The sequence below is a fragment of the Neofelis nebulosa genome, chromosome 4 (assembly GCF_028018385.1).
Source record: "Neofelis nebulosa isolate mNeoNeb1 chromosome 4, mNeoNeb1.pri, whole genome shotgun sequence".
NCBI lineage: Eukaryota > Metazoa > Chordata > Mammalia > Carnivora > Felidae > Neofelis > Neofelis nebulosa.
The window spans coordinates 99,951,108-99,967,646 of record NC_080785.1 but is presented as its reverse complement, the minus strand read 5'-3'; the positions used below and the strand labels follow the sequence as shown (position 1 = coordinate 99,967,646).

The following is a 16,539-nucleotide window of genomic DNA, read 5'->3' as shown; positions in this document are numbered from 1 at the left end:
CTCATAAAGCAACTCTTCATCCTCTCAGGAGTCACTGTTTGGGAGTTGATGACCTTTGGGTCTAAACCTTATGACGGAATCCCCGCAAGTGAGATCTCGACCATCCTGGAGAAAGGAGAGCGCCTCCCGCAGCCACCCATATGCACCATCGATGTCTACATGATCATGGTCAAGTGTGAGTGACTGCTGTGGCCATCCACTCTTGCCTAGCTGGACCTTGGCACTCACAGCCCCTTGTTGTGCCTGGAAAGGCATCACTGCCCTTAGCCAAAAAAATTGCCCTTAGCCAAAAAAATTGAGGCCTCTGATTCCCTGAGGAAATATTGTCACATCTTTACAGCAGGCACTCAAGTCCAGGAACATCTGTAAACACCCTCTCCCAACATTCTTCAGGAAGCACTTGCTTGACCCTTTGAGCACTGTGACCTGGCATGTGCCCATGTTTGGAAGCAAATAAATAAAATCAAATTCCTCCAGAAGCCATTACACCGAAATATTCTAGTCTCTGAGTTGCTCAATGAAAAAGGCACTCCGCATTTTGAGGCCCGTTACCAGAGAGACAGAATGTTTTTAAATGCCTGACAATGAGTAAGCACATGAGGCTAACAGAATCAACATTTGTGTCTTGACTTCAGCCTTTCAAATAATAGATCAACGTGAGGTCTTGTGCAGTGTAGCAAGTACACATTTTAATCTAAATAAGAGTGTGTAACTTGATTGATGCTGTTATTCCACGCGTTCAGTAGGCTCTGAAGGTAATGTTATACTGATGAAAGAAGGGAGCACAGGGGGTATGATAGGGCCAAGTTGATGTAAATATTACTGCCTTTCTGAACTTCAGACCACAGAGGTAAGCTACTCTCACTTCCTCGCTTTGGGCCGGGGAAGCTGGGGCCCAGAGAGGTTACATGATTCCTCTAAGGTCACATAGCAGTCTGTCCAAAAATAGCTTGACATCCTGCTGATAGAAAGTAAATGTGAACCCTCAAGAGACGCGAGGATTTCCAGCTGAGAACCGTTCCTCCAGCTTGTTTGATCCAGACTTAGATCATTGTGTAATCAAATGTGCCAGCGAGGTTAACATGTGTCTTAAGGAAGACTCGGGAACACCCCCCTCGCTTGCGTGCTTGGTTACTGAATATGTAAGACAATGAAAGCACCAGGATGGGAAGTTCCCAAACCCTGAGGCTGTTAAAGAAAGTCCCTAACTTTCTCTAAATTGAATCTAGTGTCCAGCTTGCAAGACTGCCAAGTGAATATAGACGAGCGTGGACGTCCAGGGAGGACTTTGCTGGAGAGCCTGCACGCCGGGGGCTGCCTACAGTCAGAGCAGTTCACAGATAGTGCGGCCCCCGATGCTGGGTCACTTGCGGTGAAAATGTCGGCACTCCGGCTCTAGGAAGAGTAGGCATAGAAAATTAGAGGATGCTCCTGTCATTCTGATTCAAGTGTACTGTGTCATCACGGTCTGTAAACTGTGACCAATGCTCGTCTGCCAAGACAGAAACGTCTATCACAGAGATTAGGTTTCTGCATCACTTATTTGCCTACAAAGAGGTCACCATAAATGCCCCCATGAAGCAGTGCCATTTCTATCATTTCTTTCAGGGCCTGACTGTACTGTTTTCCTCATTCCTTCCCCAGGCTGGATGATAGATGCAGACAGTCGCCCGAAATTCCGTGAGTTGATCATTGAATTCTCCAAAATGGCCCGAGACCCCCAACGCTACCTTGTCATCCAGGTACCGGATCACAGTCTGAACTTCCACTGGGAGAGGTCCCTCTGATGGGCGTCAAATGTCACTGTGTTGCATCGTGGGCCAGCTCGGCCTCCCTGTCTCCCAGGTCCCGTCCTTAAATCCTCAATGCATTTGCAGCAAGCCTTGAACTAAGAGGAGGGCATGTGTGGTGCCTCCAAGTTCACTTGCCATTCCCTTCTAAAGTCTAGTGCCCAGACACACCCCCTCCCGTATGTCACCTTTACATTTCAGTTAGCCAGAGCCTTTGCGCAGTCTGATGGAGAAGCGGGGCTTGGTGTCAACCAATCTGGCTTCAGATCTCTGGCTCTCCACTTCCCACTTTAGGTTAAAACCAAACTCACGGGGCTGTTTTAATTGAGTCAGTGAAATAATGAATGCAAAATATATCGCATAGCACCCAAAGGTGCTGCTTAGCATTCCGGTGTGTGTTGGGGGGTGGGGGAGAGGGGGTCTCCACACACCTCCAAGCAAGCAGTTCTCTGACACCAGCTGGGTGTCTCTCCCCAAATCTCCATGTGTGCACCGGCCTCGAAGCTCTCTGACCCTGGTCCCTGTGGGTTTATATGGAGTCTTCATTAAATAGGCATTATTGATTAAATTACTGACCATGGGGACTGATGCAACCTCCAGCCCCTCCCCCATTCCAAGACATCAGGGGTGAGACGGATAGTTCCAGTCCTTGGGTGTGGTCCTAAAGCCACTCATTAATGTAGCAAAAGACACCTTTGCAGCTCTCATCACTTCGGAAATTCCTGGGGTCTAAGAGTTCTGTGTCCTGAGTAGGGATAAATTTCTTATTACAAATGACCACAGCACCTAACAGCATAGTAACACTCAATAAATGCTGCTGCTTTGCCCCTGTCTTCTTCCTCTTATGCTGTTTCTATTTTATTCAGGGTCTTTTATTTTATTTTATGTTTATTTATTTATTTTTGAGAGAGAGACAGAGAGAGACAGAGCGTGAGCATGCTTAAGCAGGGGAGGGGCAGAGAGAGGGAGAGAGAGAGAATCTCAAGCTGGCTCTGTGTCGACAGAGCAGAGCCCAATGCAAGGCTCGATCTCATGAACCGTGAGATCATGACCTGAGCCAAAATCAAGAGTCAGACGCTTCACCAACTGAGACACCCACCCAGGCGCCCCTCGTCCAGGGCCTTTAAAACATCAAAGAACTTTTAGTGTCTTAATGTCAATAGGGGAGGGAAGGAAGTGGCTAGACTTCAGAGAACCAGGGTGATTTTGTTATAACTAAATTGGCGAACAAATAGGCCTCCCTGTTTGTGACCACAGATCCCTCCTCTAGGCAGGAAGCGGACTAGCATCTCTCTGGGCCTCACTAACTGTCTCACAATCTCTGCACCAGGGAGATGAGAGAATGCATCTGCCAAGCCCTACAGACTCCAATTTTTACCGCGCCCTGATGGACGAAGAAGACATGGAAGACGTCGTAGATGCCGATGAGTACCTCATCCCCCAGCAAGGCTTCTTCCACAGCCCCTCCACATCCCGGACCCCCCTCCTGAGTTCTCTGGTAGGAAACGTCATTCACTCTCAAGCTGTATCCACTGGTTTGAATGACATGTTGAGAGAAAGTGAGAGAAAATGAGACCCATCTAGTGGAATGTACATAGAGTCAAAGAAGTAAATTTCAACCCAGTGGTCAAGCCAATGTCAGAATGAACCAGTTAAGTGTATGAATTCTCTTATTGCATTGCCTCTACTGGATCATAACCTTTTTAGGTCTACTAAGGATTAGAATTAAATCAGAATGAAGCCTAGTTTTCTAAAGCTAATGGGTCAAGACGAAATTAAGCACCTTTGTTATATCTCCTCCATGAGACCCACCAGTCAGTGGAAATGGGAGAGAAGATGCAAGTGTACGATCAGCAATTTTTTGTTTATCTTTTGTTTGTTTGTTTGTTTAACTCTTTCAGAGTGCCACCAGCAACAATTCCACCGTGACTTGCATCGATAGAAATGGGGTATGTGTGAACAACTAATAAACCAGGATTAAACAACAGCTCTGGATCATGGCTGTCTTGGACATAGAAAATGCCTGTCTTAACCCAACTAATCTTGATTTTCCTTCCTGTATCTCCTTCCTTTCTTCCCTGGTTGGTTTCCCTGACCCCTACTCTGAGGCCAGTGATAGCTATCACTTATCACAGTGCTGTTCAGTATGTGGTTGGTGGGCTTGGGGTAGCAGCATTACCTGGCAGTTTGTGAGAAATGAAAACTGTGGAGGCCACCGGCCCAGACCTACTTACGTAGGAATGCTGGAGGCAGAGCCGAGCCATCTGTGTTTGAGCCGGCCTTCCAAGGGGTGCTCATGCTTGATCACATGAAGCCTTGATCCAGACCCATACTTACCAAGAGAGAAGCCGCCAGCCACACGTGTCTGCTTCAATTTCAATCGGCAACCACTGAAGAGCACAGATTACGGAACATTTCTGTTGTTGCCGAAATCCCTGCTTCACAGCACTGACCAGGTCCCTGCCACTTGCTCTGTGGTCTGTGAGCCAGCAGCACTGGCATCATCCGGGGGGTGGGGGGAGGCTTGCTGGAAATGCAGAATCTCAGGCCCTCTCTAGGGCCTGCTGAATCAGAATCTGCATTTTACAAAATCTCAGGTGATTTTTATACACATCGAAGTCTGAGCAGCACCGACTAATAACCTTGCCTTCTTCCCTCCCCTCAGAGCTGCCCCCTCAAGGAAGACAGCTTCTTGCAGCGGTACAGCTCAGACCCCACTGGCACCTTGACTGAGGACAACATGGATGACACTTTCCTCCCGGCACCTGGTGAGTGGCTAACGCTGAACACGGTCATCGGCTTCCCCAGGCAGCAGGGCCAGCCTCCGTCCCCTGGTGCCCAGAGGACATGCTTCCTTCAGGCTAATCCGGAGGTGGGGACTCTGGCAAATTCACAGACACAATGTAGACAGTGAGAGGCAGAGAAATACAAACCGACCAAGCGCACGTGAGGGTCTTTGTATTGAGCTCAAGTCACGTCCAGGTTGGAGGTGTGCTTTTAGAATCAATCAGAAGACGTTCTAGAATTTGAAGCAGGCATTAAAGGCGTGTGTGTGCGTGTGTATGATTGTGTGTGTGCCAGTGAGTGTGTGAACACGTGTGACAGATTCGATCCTGGCTCCATTCTTGGCCCATGAAACATGTATTTTCCTAATCCGAGCTTTATCCCCAGACGTACCATACCTGTGTGCACACCTACGCCTCAAGGCGGGCCATCTTTTTCCAAACTTTAAATTGGCAAGAGACAGATGTGCCAGTTGCTTTGAGAAATACAGAAAGGAACGTAATTTACTTTGCAGCAACAGCCAGAGAATCATCCTCCCAGCTGTCCCTACGCTTGGTTGCCTCAGGGAAGAATATTGATAGGGTTTAGATGGTACACAGGAATCCTGCTTGGGACGATGCTTTGCTGAGTACTTCACCTGCGATTTCTTTTCCATTTCAGAATACATAAACCAGGCTGTTCCCAAAAGGCCTGCGGGTTCCGTCCAGAACCCCGTCTATCACAATCAGCCTCTAAATCCAGCTCCTGGCAGAGACCCTCACTACCAAAATCCCCACAGCAATGCAGTGGACAACCCTGAGTATCTCAACACCCACCCCACTTGCGTCAACAGTGTGCTCGACGGCCCCACCCTCTGGGCCCAGAAAGGCAACCACCAGATTAGCCTGGACAACCCTGACTACCAGCAGGACTTCTTTCCCAAGGAGGCCAAGTCAAATGGCATCTTTAAGGGTCCTGCAGCTGAAAATGCAGACTACCTAAGGGTAGCACCGCCCAGCAGTGAATTTATTGGAGCATGACCACGGAGGATAGTGTTGGCCGTCACAATCTCCAATGTTTCAGTCCCTGGGTCAAGCCACGGCAGCTACTCAGTGCTGATAGTCATGCCCACGTTAACTCTTGGACCCGTGGACTGGTTCAGCCATATTTGCTCCGATGGGACCCATCTTTCATGCAGGAAGTTCCCCCTACTTGGATGCACTTTGGGGAAGTTTCTGGGACATTCCTTTGTCTTCGAACTGTGAGGCCTCCACAAAAAAGGCATCCAGCAAGAATATTGTCTGTTTGGGCAGAAGTTCACCTTGCCATGAGGTATATCTGATGAAACAAACTGTGTAAGGAGTTTTATTGCTTGGGGGCCCTTGGGGTTTTTAATTGTCATTGTTGATTTTGTTTATAATGGGCTTTTCCAATGAGGAAGAAGCTTGCTTGTAGCACTTGCTGCACTGAGTTGATCCAGGCCCAACTGTGACCAAGAAGCAAGGGTCAGCGTCTTCCAGCTAACATTTGATTCCACTGACTCTGCTTCATGATTCTTCCATTGCAAGACAAAACTAGAAGTGCTCTATGTCCTGAGCGGGACTTATTGGTACTGTATCAAATCATACCAGGTACGAGAGGATAAAGCCACTTTGAACCCTTCCTGGCTGAAGAAGAAACGGAGCAGGGGAGAACTCTTCTTCAGACTTCTTTTTATACAGGTTTCCTCATGGTACTTACTCTCCATTGGTTGTCCAGTGTTTTCTAGTTATAAGTATTAGACTTACTTGTTTATTTTCCATTCCATTGAAACTCAGTATGCTTTCCCTGTCAGTAGGAGGAGACGGTACATCAAACCATAGCCAGCATCGGCTCGTATTTAGACCAGTAGCCTTTAATCAAGATGGAACAATAATGCAAAAGTTCACATAAGAACATGGCTCTCAAATTTGAGTCTCGAAGGAAATACATCAAGTCCCTTAGGGGTCAAGGAGTGGCCATATATCGGGACACTGCTGAGGTACAGCTGCTCCTAAAACACTTTCAGCCTCCCACCACCAAATTAGGCTACTTATAGGAGATAATTTTCTTTTTATGTCACTTTAGAAGATTTTTACTCAAAGGGTACTTTTTTCCTTTCTGATGAGCTGCCCCAAAGCGCCCGCCTCGCTCTTCGGGAATGAAGGGATCCAGGCTCTGAGGCCCCTGTGCGGGAACGCACAGCCCTCACCGCTGGGGGGCGCATTTTACAGGCGGAAATAAAGACAACATTATATATAGGGGAAGAAAGTGGTAAATATGAAATCAGAGTTTGAAATTGATGACAATGCCTTAACGACATCTACGGGTATTTTAGAAAAAAAAAATCCCTCTTAAAACAATTTCCCAGTTATTGGAAGATCCAGATAATTTAGGACGTTAAGTGTTTTTCCAACCTGTGTGTCCCTGTAACCCGATCGGTTCACGGCAGTGCTTTGTATACAGTGTTTTAAACACCCTTAGTCAACATCCAGCTTATCAAGGGAAGAATGTTGCAGACAGTATTTCCGGCCTACAGATGTGTTCAGCCACACACACACACACACACACACACAATTGTCCTTTTGCTATTAAATTATTGACTCTCAGGTCAGGGCCGCACAGCTTTGTTACCAAAATATTGATCTTGTCCCAATGGTATTCAATACTCTTAAGCAACTATCCCAGCCCAGCATAAGCACTAATGATAGAAAAATAAATAAAACATAATCCCAATTCCCAGAAATTCACAATTTGGCCAAGGGAATTGACTCATAAAGGCCAACCTTAAAGCAACATGATGGGATGGTAGGCAAGACAGGTCTGCCCAGCACGGACAGCACAGAACAGGGAATAGTGGATGGGCCCTGCCTGGGGGGACCTGGAAGGGTCCTCGGGGAGGGAGTGGTGGAGTTGGGTCAAAACAGGACCAGGGTCTTAGCCACAAGGGAAATGGGACGTGTGTTCCAAGCAGAGGAAAACTTGACCAAGAAAGCATCTGCCAGAGGAACCACTAATGAAAGTGGGAGAAAAGCCTGCCTTAGGTGGTCTTTACAAACTGTCCCTTTAAGCCTGGGAACTAGCCTGTAACACTTCCCAAGTGCCCTACATGTGGGTCCTTATGGGGATTTGAAAATGATGAGCAAAAAGATTAAACATCGTTCTAAGAATCTAACACTTTATGCCATTGTCAGTAAAGCACTTCTGTTATTTATTCACCTCAGAACATAAATATTTTGATAAGTTTCTCCAGCCCCAGGAAACAGAATGATGCACATTTTTGTCACCACTTATTCTTCAAGAAGCAAGGGACTGGTGAGGGAGAGCAACTGAATGTGAGTTCAACTGTAGCAGTTAAATCCTAGTATTTTTGTAATTTACAATATTTTACTATAACATAATAAAACGGCGAAAACTATTCAAGCTTTTTCTTTTTTGTATTTTAGCTTTCCTGCATAAAATCTGGTTGCTAAATTCTCTTAATTGTAGGACTGTGTTTCCCAAAATGTCCTCACAATGGCTATCCAGGGAGGTGCAGAGGGGGTTTGTAGATGCTTCAGAACCTGAGAATGCAGAGCCCGAGTCAAGAGCCCCAGCCGTCACTGTGGGCAGATGAGGAGAGGGCTCCCCGCAGCACCAGTATTTCCATTTCATGGCCCTGATTGGCCAGGGTTCAAAGCTTCTACTCTGTCTCTTCAGTTCCTCCTTGTTGACACTGGGTTCAAAGACCCTGGAGAGAGCCTGTTCCTTCCTTAATCAGTTCCTGGAAACGTTCCCCTTGACCCCACCTTAGATTTGGTCTTTGGAAACAGTTCAGGGAAAAGTAGTTGGAAGTGAACGCTTACAATGGGCCAGCGTCCTCACACGTCTCGTATAAACTTTAAGGAGTCCCTGCCGTCATACTCTATGAAACACACTTTTGTCACCTCACAAAGTAAAAAAGATGAATCTTCCAAATTCTAGATTTGCTGAGTGCCAGTTGTCACTGGTTTTATAACCAGGAGCATTGTGGAGGCACCATATTGCGTTCCAATTGATAACAAGGCTTAGGTATTTGTTGAAAGTGCTTAATCTGAAGGATTCTGACTTAGTTTGGCTCAGGTGCAGCCTGGGCCCATGGGCTTTTCAGAGCTTCCCCAGCTTATTCTGATGAGCACCAAAGTTTGGGGGAAACACTGGTATAAAGGAAAGGCCTATGGGGAGGCCCGTCCCTCAGCTGGAGGCATCCCGCTGGCCTGTTGCACACTCTCCAGGCCTCAGGTTACACAAGCAGGGGTCAAGTTGCTGAGTTATGGTGACCCACAGATCTCACCCTTGCTGCCAGAATCACCTGGTGAGCTTAAAAAGCAGGGGCAGGGTCCCTGCCGACCAATGAAGGGGACTCTCAGGGCTCCCCACGTGATCCTAATGGGCAAGCAGAGTTAAACCCTCACCTCTAAGGTGACCTGTAAGGTCGTCTGTACCATGCCCCCAAGTCAGGGCCGAATAGAAAAGCCTGAGTCAGGTAAAGGAAGGTGGTGGAGTCCTTAATATTCCTGAGACTTGCCCACTCGTGACTGTTCCAAAGCCTCTAATTCTTCGTCACCGGCAGCTTACCCTGAAAGTGGCAAATACCCAAACCTGAGCCTCCATAAAGCCCCGGAACAGTTTGCGTTTTCTAAGAAGTTAGAAAAATCGGTCTCTCTCACAGTGAGGCGCTCGCCGCAAGTGACAGCTGGTGGAATTGCCCTCAACGTCTACTTTGCATTTCTCTCTTTTGATAAGTGAACGTTTTTATTACAACGTAACAATCTGTTTATATTTCCTTGCCCACGGGCTGTAAAACCTTACTGAAAAGAAATCCCTGCCTCTATTACCAGCCACACCTGCCGTATCAGGGGCATACATTTTTGTACTATGAAAGACACACTCACATAGGGTTTGTAAATGTTAATCTATTTTTGTAACTTTTTTTTGAGGAATAGTAGCCTTTCTTGTAGCACTGAACTTTGTAAGGTATGTTTTTAGAAAAACTCATTTTTCTACTAAAAGTTAGACTGAAATAGAATCAAAAGTCGAAACTGAAATCTTTGAAGGGATTTAATTAAAGCAATGGAACGCTCCTCTTTCTCATAAAAAGGCACAGCCTCGTCGCAGAGCTAAGCTAGGTCATTGTCCTGATAAAGAGGAATCATGCCTTTTATATTTATAAAATGAGAAAAGGTAAAAAGCACATATGGTTTAGTCTTCCGCTAAAGCAGGCTCTCTCCATGTTAGAGGAAAAGAATGACTTTGTTATTGCTAACACGGATCCAACTGCATGCTATGCTGTACTCAACTGCCAGCATGATCCTGTCGATGTAAAAAAAAAAAAAAGCAATAATATAGCACTTTGTTGGTTTATATACACTAATCTGACTTTGATACAAATTATTTTTATTTTTATATTTATAGCTGATATGCATTTACCAATAGACTAAACAGATCTGCAGAACCCTAATAATGTTCAGCATGTTTTGGTTACTCAGTACACTGATGAAGTCCATGTTTCCCAAGCCTTCTCATGACCTCACCTTCCCATTCCCGAAAAAGTGTTCTCAGCCCCTGGCTGCACAGTGAAATCCCTTGGGGAGCTTTTGAAACTAGTGAGGTCCAGCTGCACCCCAGACCAATTCAATACAAATCTTTATGGGTGAAATCCAGGCATCCGTGCCTTTGAAAGCTCCTAATGGTCATTCTGATGGACAGCCAAGGTTGAGAACCACCAACCTAGGTGCCTGGACAACTTAACGCTTCAAGGACCTCAGTGCCAGTTGCTGCGGGGGAGGACAGGTTCTGTGACAAGCTGCCCAAGCACTAGAAGGGAGAGGTTTAACCAGCTGATGAAAAGGGAAGGAAATGTGGAACAGATAGGTTTTTCCATTCCCCCTATTACAGGTGGACTGGTGGTATAATAAAGGTAGAGAGCATTCTCGCTGCTGGTCCAACCAACATGGCACCCATCATAAGCAGGTAACTTTTGTTTGCCCGGCTAAAATAAAACATTGACATATATGTTACATTATAAAGGGGAGACATTAAGAAGATTGTGTAAGTAGCTGGATGGCTTTTACAAAAACAATAGTCCAAGAAAAGGATTCTTGCTTTAAGAAACACTTTTATATATTTTCCATAAATTGCATCTGGGGAAAAAAAAACCTAAAGCAATTAGGATTTTCTCTTCCACGGTTAAAACTTTACGGCCACGTTACGCCCTCCGAGGTCACAGGTCTGTCCTGTCTAAATTGCCCACAAAAGTTCTTACTATGCATCCCCACCCTATCACCTAGCAGACGAAACTTCAAGGAAAAGCATTTTTTTTTTTCTTAGGTGCATTTAATTGTTATTTTTAAACCCTTTGACCTGATTTGGTTACAAAATAATCTTATACTGTAACACCATCTCTTGGAAATGAAGAGATCCTATAGATCTGATGCCTGATAATCAGGGTGACCATGTCCAGTTAACAACAGACAGCAATACCTTCATTTCTAAAACAAGCAAGCAATAGCTTTATAGCTTCTATATATGGTACGTCTTAACAATGTAAAATTTTGCTGTGATGAAAGCAATATGTGTACAAATGAAAAGCAAGATTCTCTTTTATATGGTTTACACTGTTGATCAGAACATGTTGATTGTATATTGCGTATTAAAAAATTAGATGTATATTATTCATTGGTCTTTTCTTATAAGTACCTTATAAATAATAATATTGTATCATTTGTTAGCGATGCAGTGTTGACAGTAGTTATTAATCATATCTGACCTACTGTAGATGTTCTTTCCCGATAACTTTTTTAAATTAATTAATAAACTTTATTTTTAGAGCAGTCTTAACTTCAAACACTGAACAACTGAGCGGAAAGTACAGAGGGTTCCCATATCCTCCCTGCCCCCCACTCCTGCCTCCATTGTATCATGTCCACACCCAAGTGGCCTGGGAACTTTTTAATGTTTGGAGGTTTCCTGTGCGAGACTGGGACTCCTCAATGCCGTGCTGTGTGGCAGCAGCATGCGGTCTGACCAGGGTCTGCAGCATCTTCGCACCTGTTCCTAGGACCTCCCCTCCCCTGATTTCCTTCATGGTGGAGAAACACAGAGCCAAGGGGAAATTCCTTTTTTTTTTTTTTAATTTTAATTTTATTTTTATTTTTTTATGAGTATGATTTGTTGTCAAATTGGCTTCTGTACAACACCCAGTGCTCATCCCAACAAGTGCCCTCCTCAATGCCCATCACCCATTTTCCCAAGAGGGAATTCCTCGGTGGACGGGATTTTCCTATGGCAGGCACCAAAGCAAACAGAAGTTTTGTTGCCATTCTGCTAAATCACAAATGCTAGAAGCCTGAGGAATGAACGAGGCACACCCTTGTGTGAGGGTCCCGCCCCCCACTCTGGGCTGCTCAGCATACACCTTACCACCCACCTCCCTTACATCTGAGGGCTTTCCCAGTCCATGAGGACTCCATGTGGCAGAAACACTTATATCCTATGCTTCCTGTGAGCCAGGAAAGTAACCACCAGCATGGAGGGAAATTGTTCTGCCAAAGTCAAGGTAAAAGTTCTGTAAGAACCTGGTTCTCCAGCTAAGTACTTGAACACATAAGGGAATAAGCAGTTTTCTCATCTGTAGTAACCACAGAGTGCGAGTCAAAGGGTGTAAACCCATCTCAACAGCTGAGGAAAAGCCAACTTGGTGATGAAGCAGGTGCCAGCACTGGAGAGGAAACTGGAAACGGGACCAGCAGCTGACCAGCTGGGAGGTGGGAGGGCACAGGGCAGGAAGAGGTGGGCGTGCGGTTTTAAGTTGGCTTTAGATTGTGGAACTAGCACCTGGAATCCCCTGGCCCTGGCCTGGAATCGTCCACAGGGCTTCAGATTTCTTTGACTTTCAGTGCTCTGACCCCAGAGAATAAAGCCCCAACTCCCTCTGCCACTGCTTTCTCCTGGACCAGCTGGTCGCCACACAATGCTCTACCTTGTTCCTGTTACACAGGAGGACAGAGAGCAGGAAGTGGGGCTCGGCTGGCTCACGACCACCACTGATCCCTGCAGGGTTGACTCTCATCATTTCCAGGAAAATTGCAGCTTTGTTTTTGTGTTGTTCATTCAGAAGATCATCGGTCGCCTACATACAAACGGAGGGCTGAGAGTAAATTGTAATTCATGTGGAAGCAGGACTTCAGGATAACCGGGTCCCTGAAGAATAAGCAAATCGGGGACTTTCCAGTTCCCCATTGTGGCCCCAGGCTCCCCTGGATTCCTGGCCTCCTGACCTTCCACACGCTGGTATTGTCAGGCACCTTGGGAAGGAGTAAGCCTCTTAGAGCTCAAAGCCTTCGATTAGGGGGTTTAGCCCCACATAGAGAAAGGCAAATGTCAGCAAATGAGGTAGACTTGGAGAGCATTATGGGGCACTGGCCCCCTCAAGCCTCCAATGTCATGCCCAAGGGAAGGCCATGGCTTATGATCCCAGAGGAGTGCCCTTACCTCAGGGCAAACTCCCTAACATCATAATCTCCACCACCGCCCCACCATCCTGCTCCCCATAATTCCAAGCTGAAGCTCAGGACAAATGGAGTTTCAGCTTGAAGAGATTTTGCTCTGGGCCAATAATCTTGTGAAAGTAATTATAAATACCTGGGGAGAGAAAAGTTTTCCCAAGAACTGGAGGGTCTGAAAAAGAGGACAGAATTCTTTTTCTTTGGGTTTCCCTTTGCTCGGGGCTTGGGCAAGTCCTCCAGACCTTGCTCCTCTCAAAGTTTTTCCTCTATACCCAGAAAGGACATCTAAAAACTTGGGTAGACCGGGCGCCTGGGTGGCTCAGTAAATTGAGCGTCCGACTTCGGCTCAGGTCATGATCTTGCGGTCCGTGAGTTCGAGCCCCGTGTCGGGCTCTGTGCTGACAGCTCGGAGCCTGGAGCCTGCTTTGGATTCTGTGTCTCCCTCTCTCTCTGCCCTTCCCCCACTCGTGCTCTGTCTCTCTCTCTCTCTCTCTGTCAAAAATAAATAAACATTAAAAAAAATTAAAAACTTGGGTAGAAAAGCCCTAAGAACAGATCTGATGTCCACCCTACTTTCAAAAATAGTAAACAAAATACGAGAAAGAGCCTATGGGCATATTTGTAATTAGTCCCTTGAAGGAGCCTCCCATTCTGCTCCCCATTAGTCACACTGAGAACCCTGAGAGATACAGATCATGGGAAGAACAGCCAAGTCCACACTCTGAAATGCTTCTACAGATTTTACCTTGAATCTCTCTCCTTGCCCGGGACACTGAGCTAGAAAAGCTGGATGCTAGGGTCTAAAGGAAATAAAAATATATCCTTTACCCCATTCTTGAAAGCAACCCTTCTGAGCCCAAGCAAAGCGCATCCCTAGTCCTAAATCCAACACGTGTACACCTGGATCAAGAGAACAGGTGGACCCGTGGTGCCTCCCACTGTGTTCTCACCTGTGGCTCAGTCCCCCACCGTGTAGGCCACCCTGGGCCACTCTTTGGCATGAGATCAGCGCAGGTGAAGATACTGAACAAGCCTCCATCCTGGGACCACTTGGCAAGAAATCCCCAGGATCCCGGACCTGAGCATGGGGCAGGAGAGGGAGGGCAGGCTCCAGGTAGGTGTTCCCTTGCCTGAGAAAGGGTACAGTCTATGGAATGGGAGGGGGAGGCGAGAGAACAGACTGGGGAGACTGGGGAGGTCTACAACCCAGGGTCCCCAACACCTGGGATCAGATGTGGTCCCATTTGCTCAAGCAAATGAGACCTGATAACTTAATAGAAACTGGGTTTCTTTAATTCCAGTTTCCAGGAGCCTAAAGGCCAATTCAGTTTCTAAAATGCACCATCCTTTCTTTTCTTTAAACAGTGATGTAAAAAACAAAAACAAAAACAAAAACAAAAACAAAACAGTGATGCTCCATCTAGGTGAAAGCGAAGGTTGGAAAAAGAATAGCATCCTCCCTTCTACTTCAGATAGAGCTTAGTGCCACACCTTACCAACTGTTTTTATTTCTAAATGGCTTGCTTTTCCCTTTGCTATGTTTCCAGAGCCTTCTTCTTTTATCTTTTTCTACTGTTGACCACAAACAGAAATGGGCAGATAAACCAACAAGGATATTTTAACCTACAACAACTTTCCCTCAGCTCTTACACTTGGCTGATCAATTTCCACAAGGGCAAGTCTAAGTGAAATTGACCTAATACAGCACACAACCAGGCTTCCAGGGGAGAACACTGTTTTTCACATAGAACAATAACATAAAAGAAATTGAAATGACAAAGGTTCATCACTAAACACTTCACTAGACTCAAAGAGTCTAGTTGCGTTCTGGGCAACGTGCGAAGAATAGTTATTTTTTATGTCATTTAAAATATTTCAGAACAGGGGCAACTGGGTGGCTCAGACAGTATCTGATTCTTGATTTTGGTTCAGGTCATGATCCCAGGGTCATGAGACAGAGCCCCACATCGGGCTCCACACTTAGCATAGACATTCTCTCTCTCTCTCTCTCTCCCTCTGTCCCTCTCCCCTGCTCACACTCTCTATAAAATAAAAAAATCAATCAATAAATCAATCAATTTAAAAACTAAAGTATTTCAGAACATAGAAAAAGATGGAAAGTTGCCCAATTCATTCCACAATGTTGGAATAGTACTAAAAATCAAATAAATACACAAAAAGGAAATCATGGCTTCATTTATGAATGTAGGTGTAGAAATCCTAAATAAAGGAAATGGAGCCATTTATTCCAGGAATTCAAAGATAATTCAACATAAGATATTTTGTTTATATGCATGAAAAACAAAATAGAGAAAATGTTAAGATTAAGAGATGCTCACAAAGCTCTTGATAAAATTCATTCATATTGCTGTTAAAATCTCTTAGTAACCTACAAATAAATAACAACATCTTTAACTGGGTAAAAATATCTATCAAAAATTTAATAAGAAACATTGAATTAGGGGTGTCTGGCTGGTTCAGTTGGTTAAGCGTCTGACTTCGGCTCAGGTCATGATCTCATGGTTCGTGAGTTCGAGCCCCGCATCAGGCTTTGTGCTGACAGCTCAGAGCCCGGAGCCTGTTTCAGATTCTGTGTCTCCCTCTCTCTCTGCCCCTCCCCTGATCACACTCTGTCTCTCTCTCTCCAAAATAAATAAACATTAAAAAAAATTTTTTTAAGGAAACATTGAATTTAATGGTGAAATACCAGCACCTTAAATAAGAACAAGAGCACTTTTATTTTTTCAACACTGTCCTGAAATTCACTGTTTTAGAAACAAGGAAAAACATATTATTTATGTATGATATACTTGCATCTTTAAAATATAGTCAGCAAGACTTGTCCCATACCCAAGGACTAAATCCAGCCAGCAGGCTGTTTTTTGTAAATAAAGCTTTATTGGAACACAATTGAACCCATTCCTTTCCATATTGTCTATCACTGCTTACACACTATAATGGCAGAGTTGAGTACTTCCAACAGGGATCCTATGATCTGCAAAGCCAAAACTATTTCCCATCTGGCCCTTTACAGGAGTTTGCTGACCCCAAAACAACTGGCTGGAAAAAAATTATTAAAACAAACCCTGAGAGACTCTTAAAGACAGAGAACAAACTGAGGGTTGATGACTAAGGAGGCACTTGTTATGATGAGCACTGGGTGTTGTATATAAGTGATGAATCACTGAATTCTACTCCCAAAACCAATATTACACTGTATGTTAACTAACTAGAATTTAAATAAAAATTTGAAAAAAAAAAAAAACAAGAAAATTCAATAGGGTGGCCATGTGTAAATATAAGCAATAGTTTTTGCATTTACCACCAATCATTAACTGGACAATATAATGGAACGAATCTTATTTAAAATAGCAACTAAAACTACAAAATACCTAGGCACAAACATAAATGTGCAAGAGGAACATGAAAACAAAAACCACAAA

General features: G+C 45.0%; 1 protein-coding gene across 2 annotated transcripts in view; it reads left to right on the top strand.

Moving 5' to 3' along the window:
- Window positions 1-11,263, top strand: part of EGFR (epidermal growth factor receptor) — a 212,608-nt gene extending 201,345 nt beyond the window's left edge. For both annotated transcript variants that reach the window (XM_058725515.1, XM_058725517.1), the window contains exons 23-28: window positions 29-175; window positions 1,645-1,742; window positions 3,121-3,288; window positions 3,692-3,739; window positions 4,456-4,558; window positions 5,235-11,263. In XM_058725515.1, coding sequence (XP_058581498.1) covers window positions 29-175; window positions 1,645-1,742; window positions 3,121-3,288; window positions 3,692-3,739; window positions 4,456-4,558; window positions 5,235-5,593 — 923 coding nt within the window. In that variant the 3' untranslated portion in view covers window positions 5,594-11,263. The remainder of the gene's footprint in view (window positions 1-28; window positions 176-1,644; window positions 1,743-3,120; window positions 3,289-3,691; window positions 3,740-4,455; window positions 4,559-5,234) is intronic.
- Window positions 11,264-16,539: the final 5,276 nt, after the last annotated feature.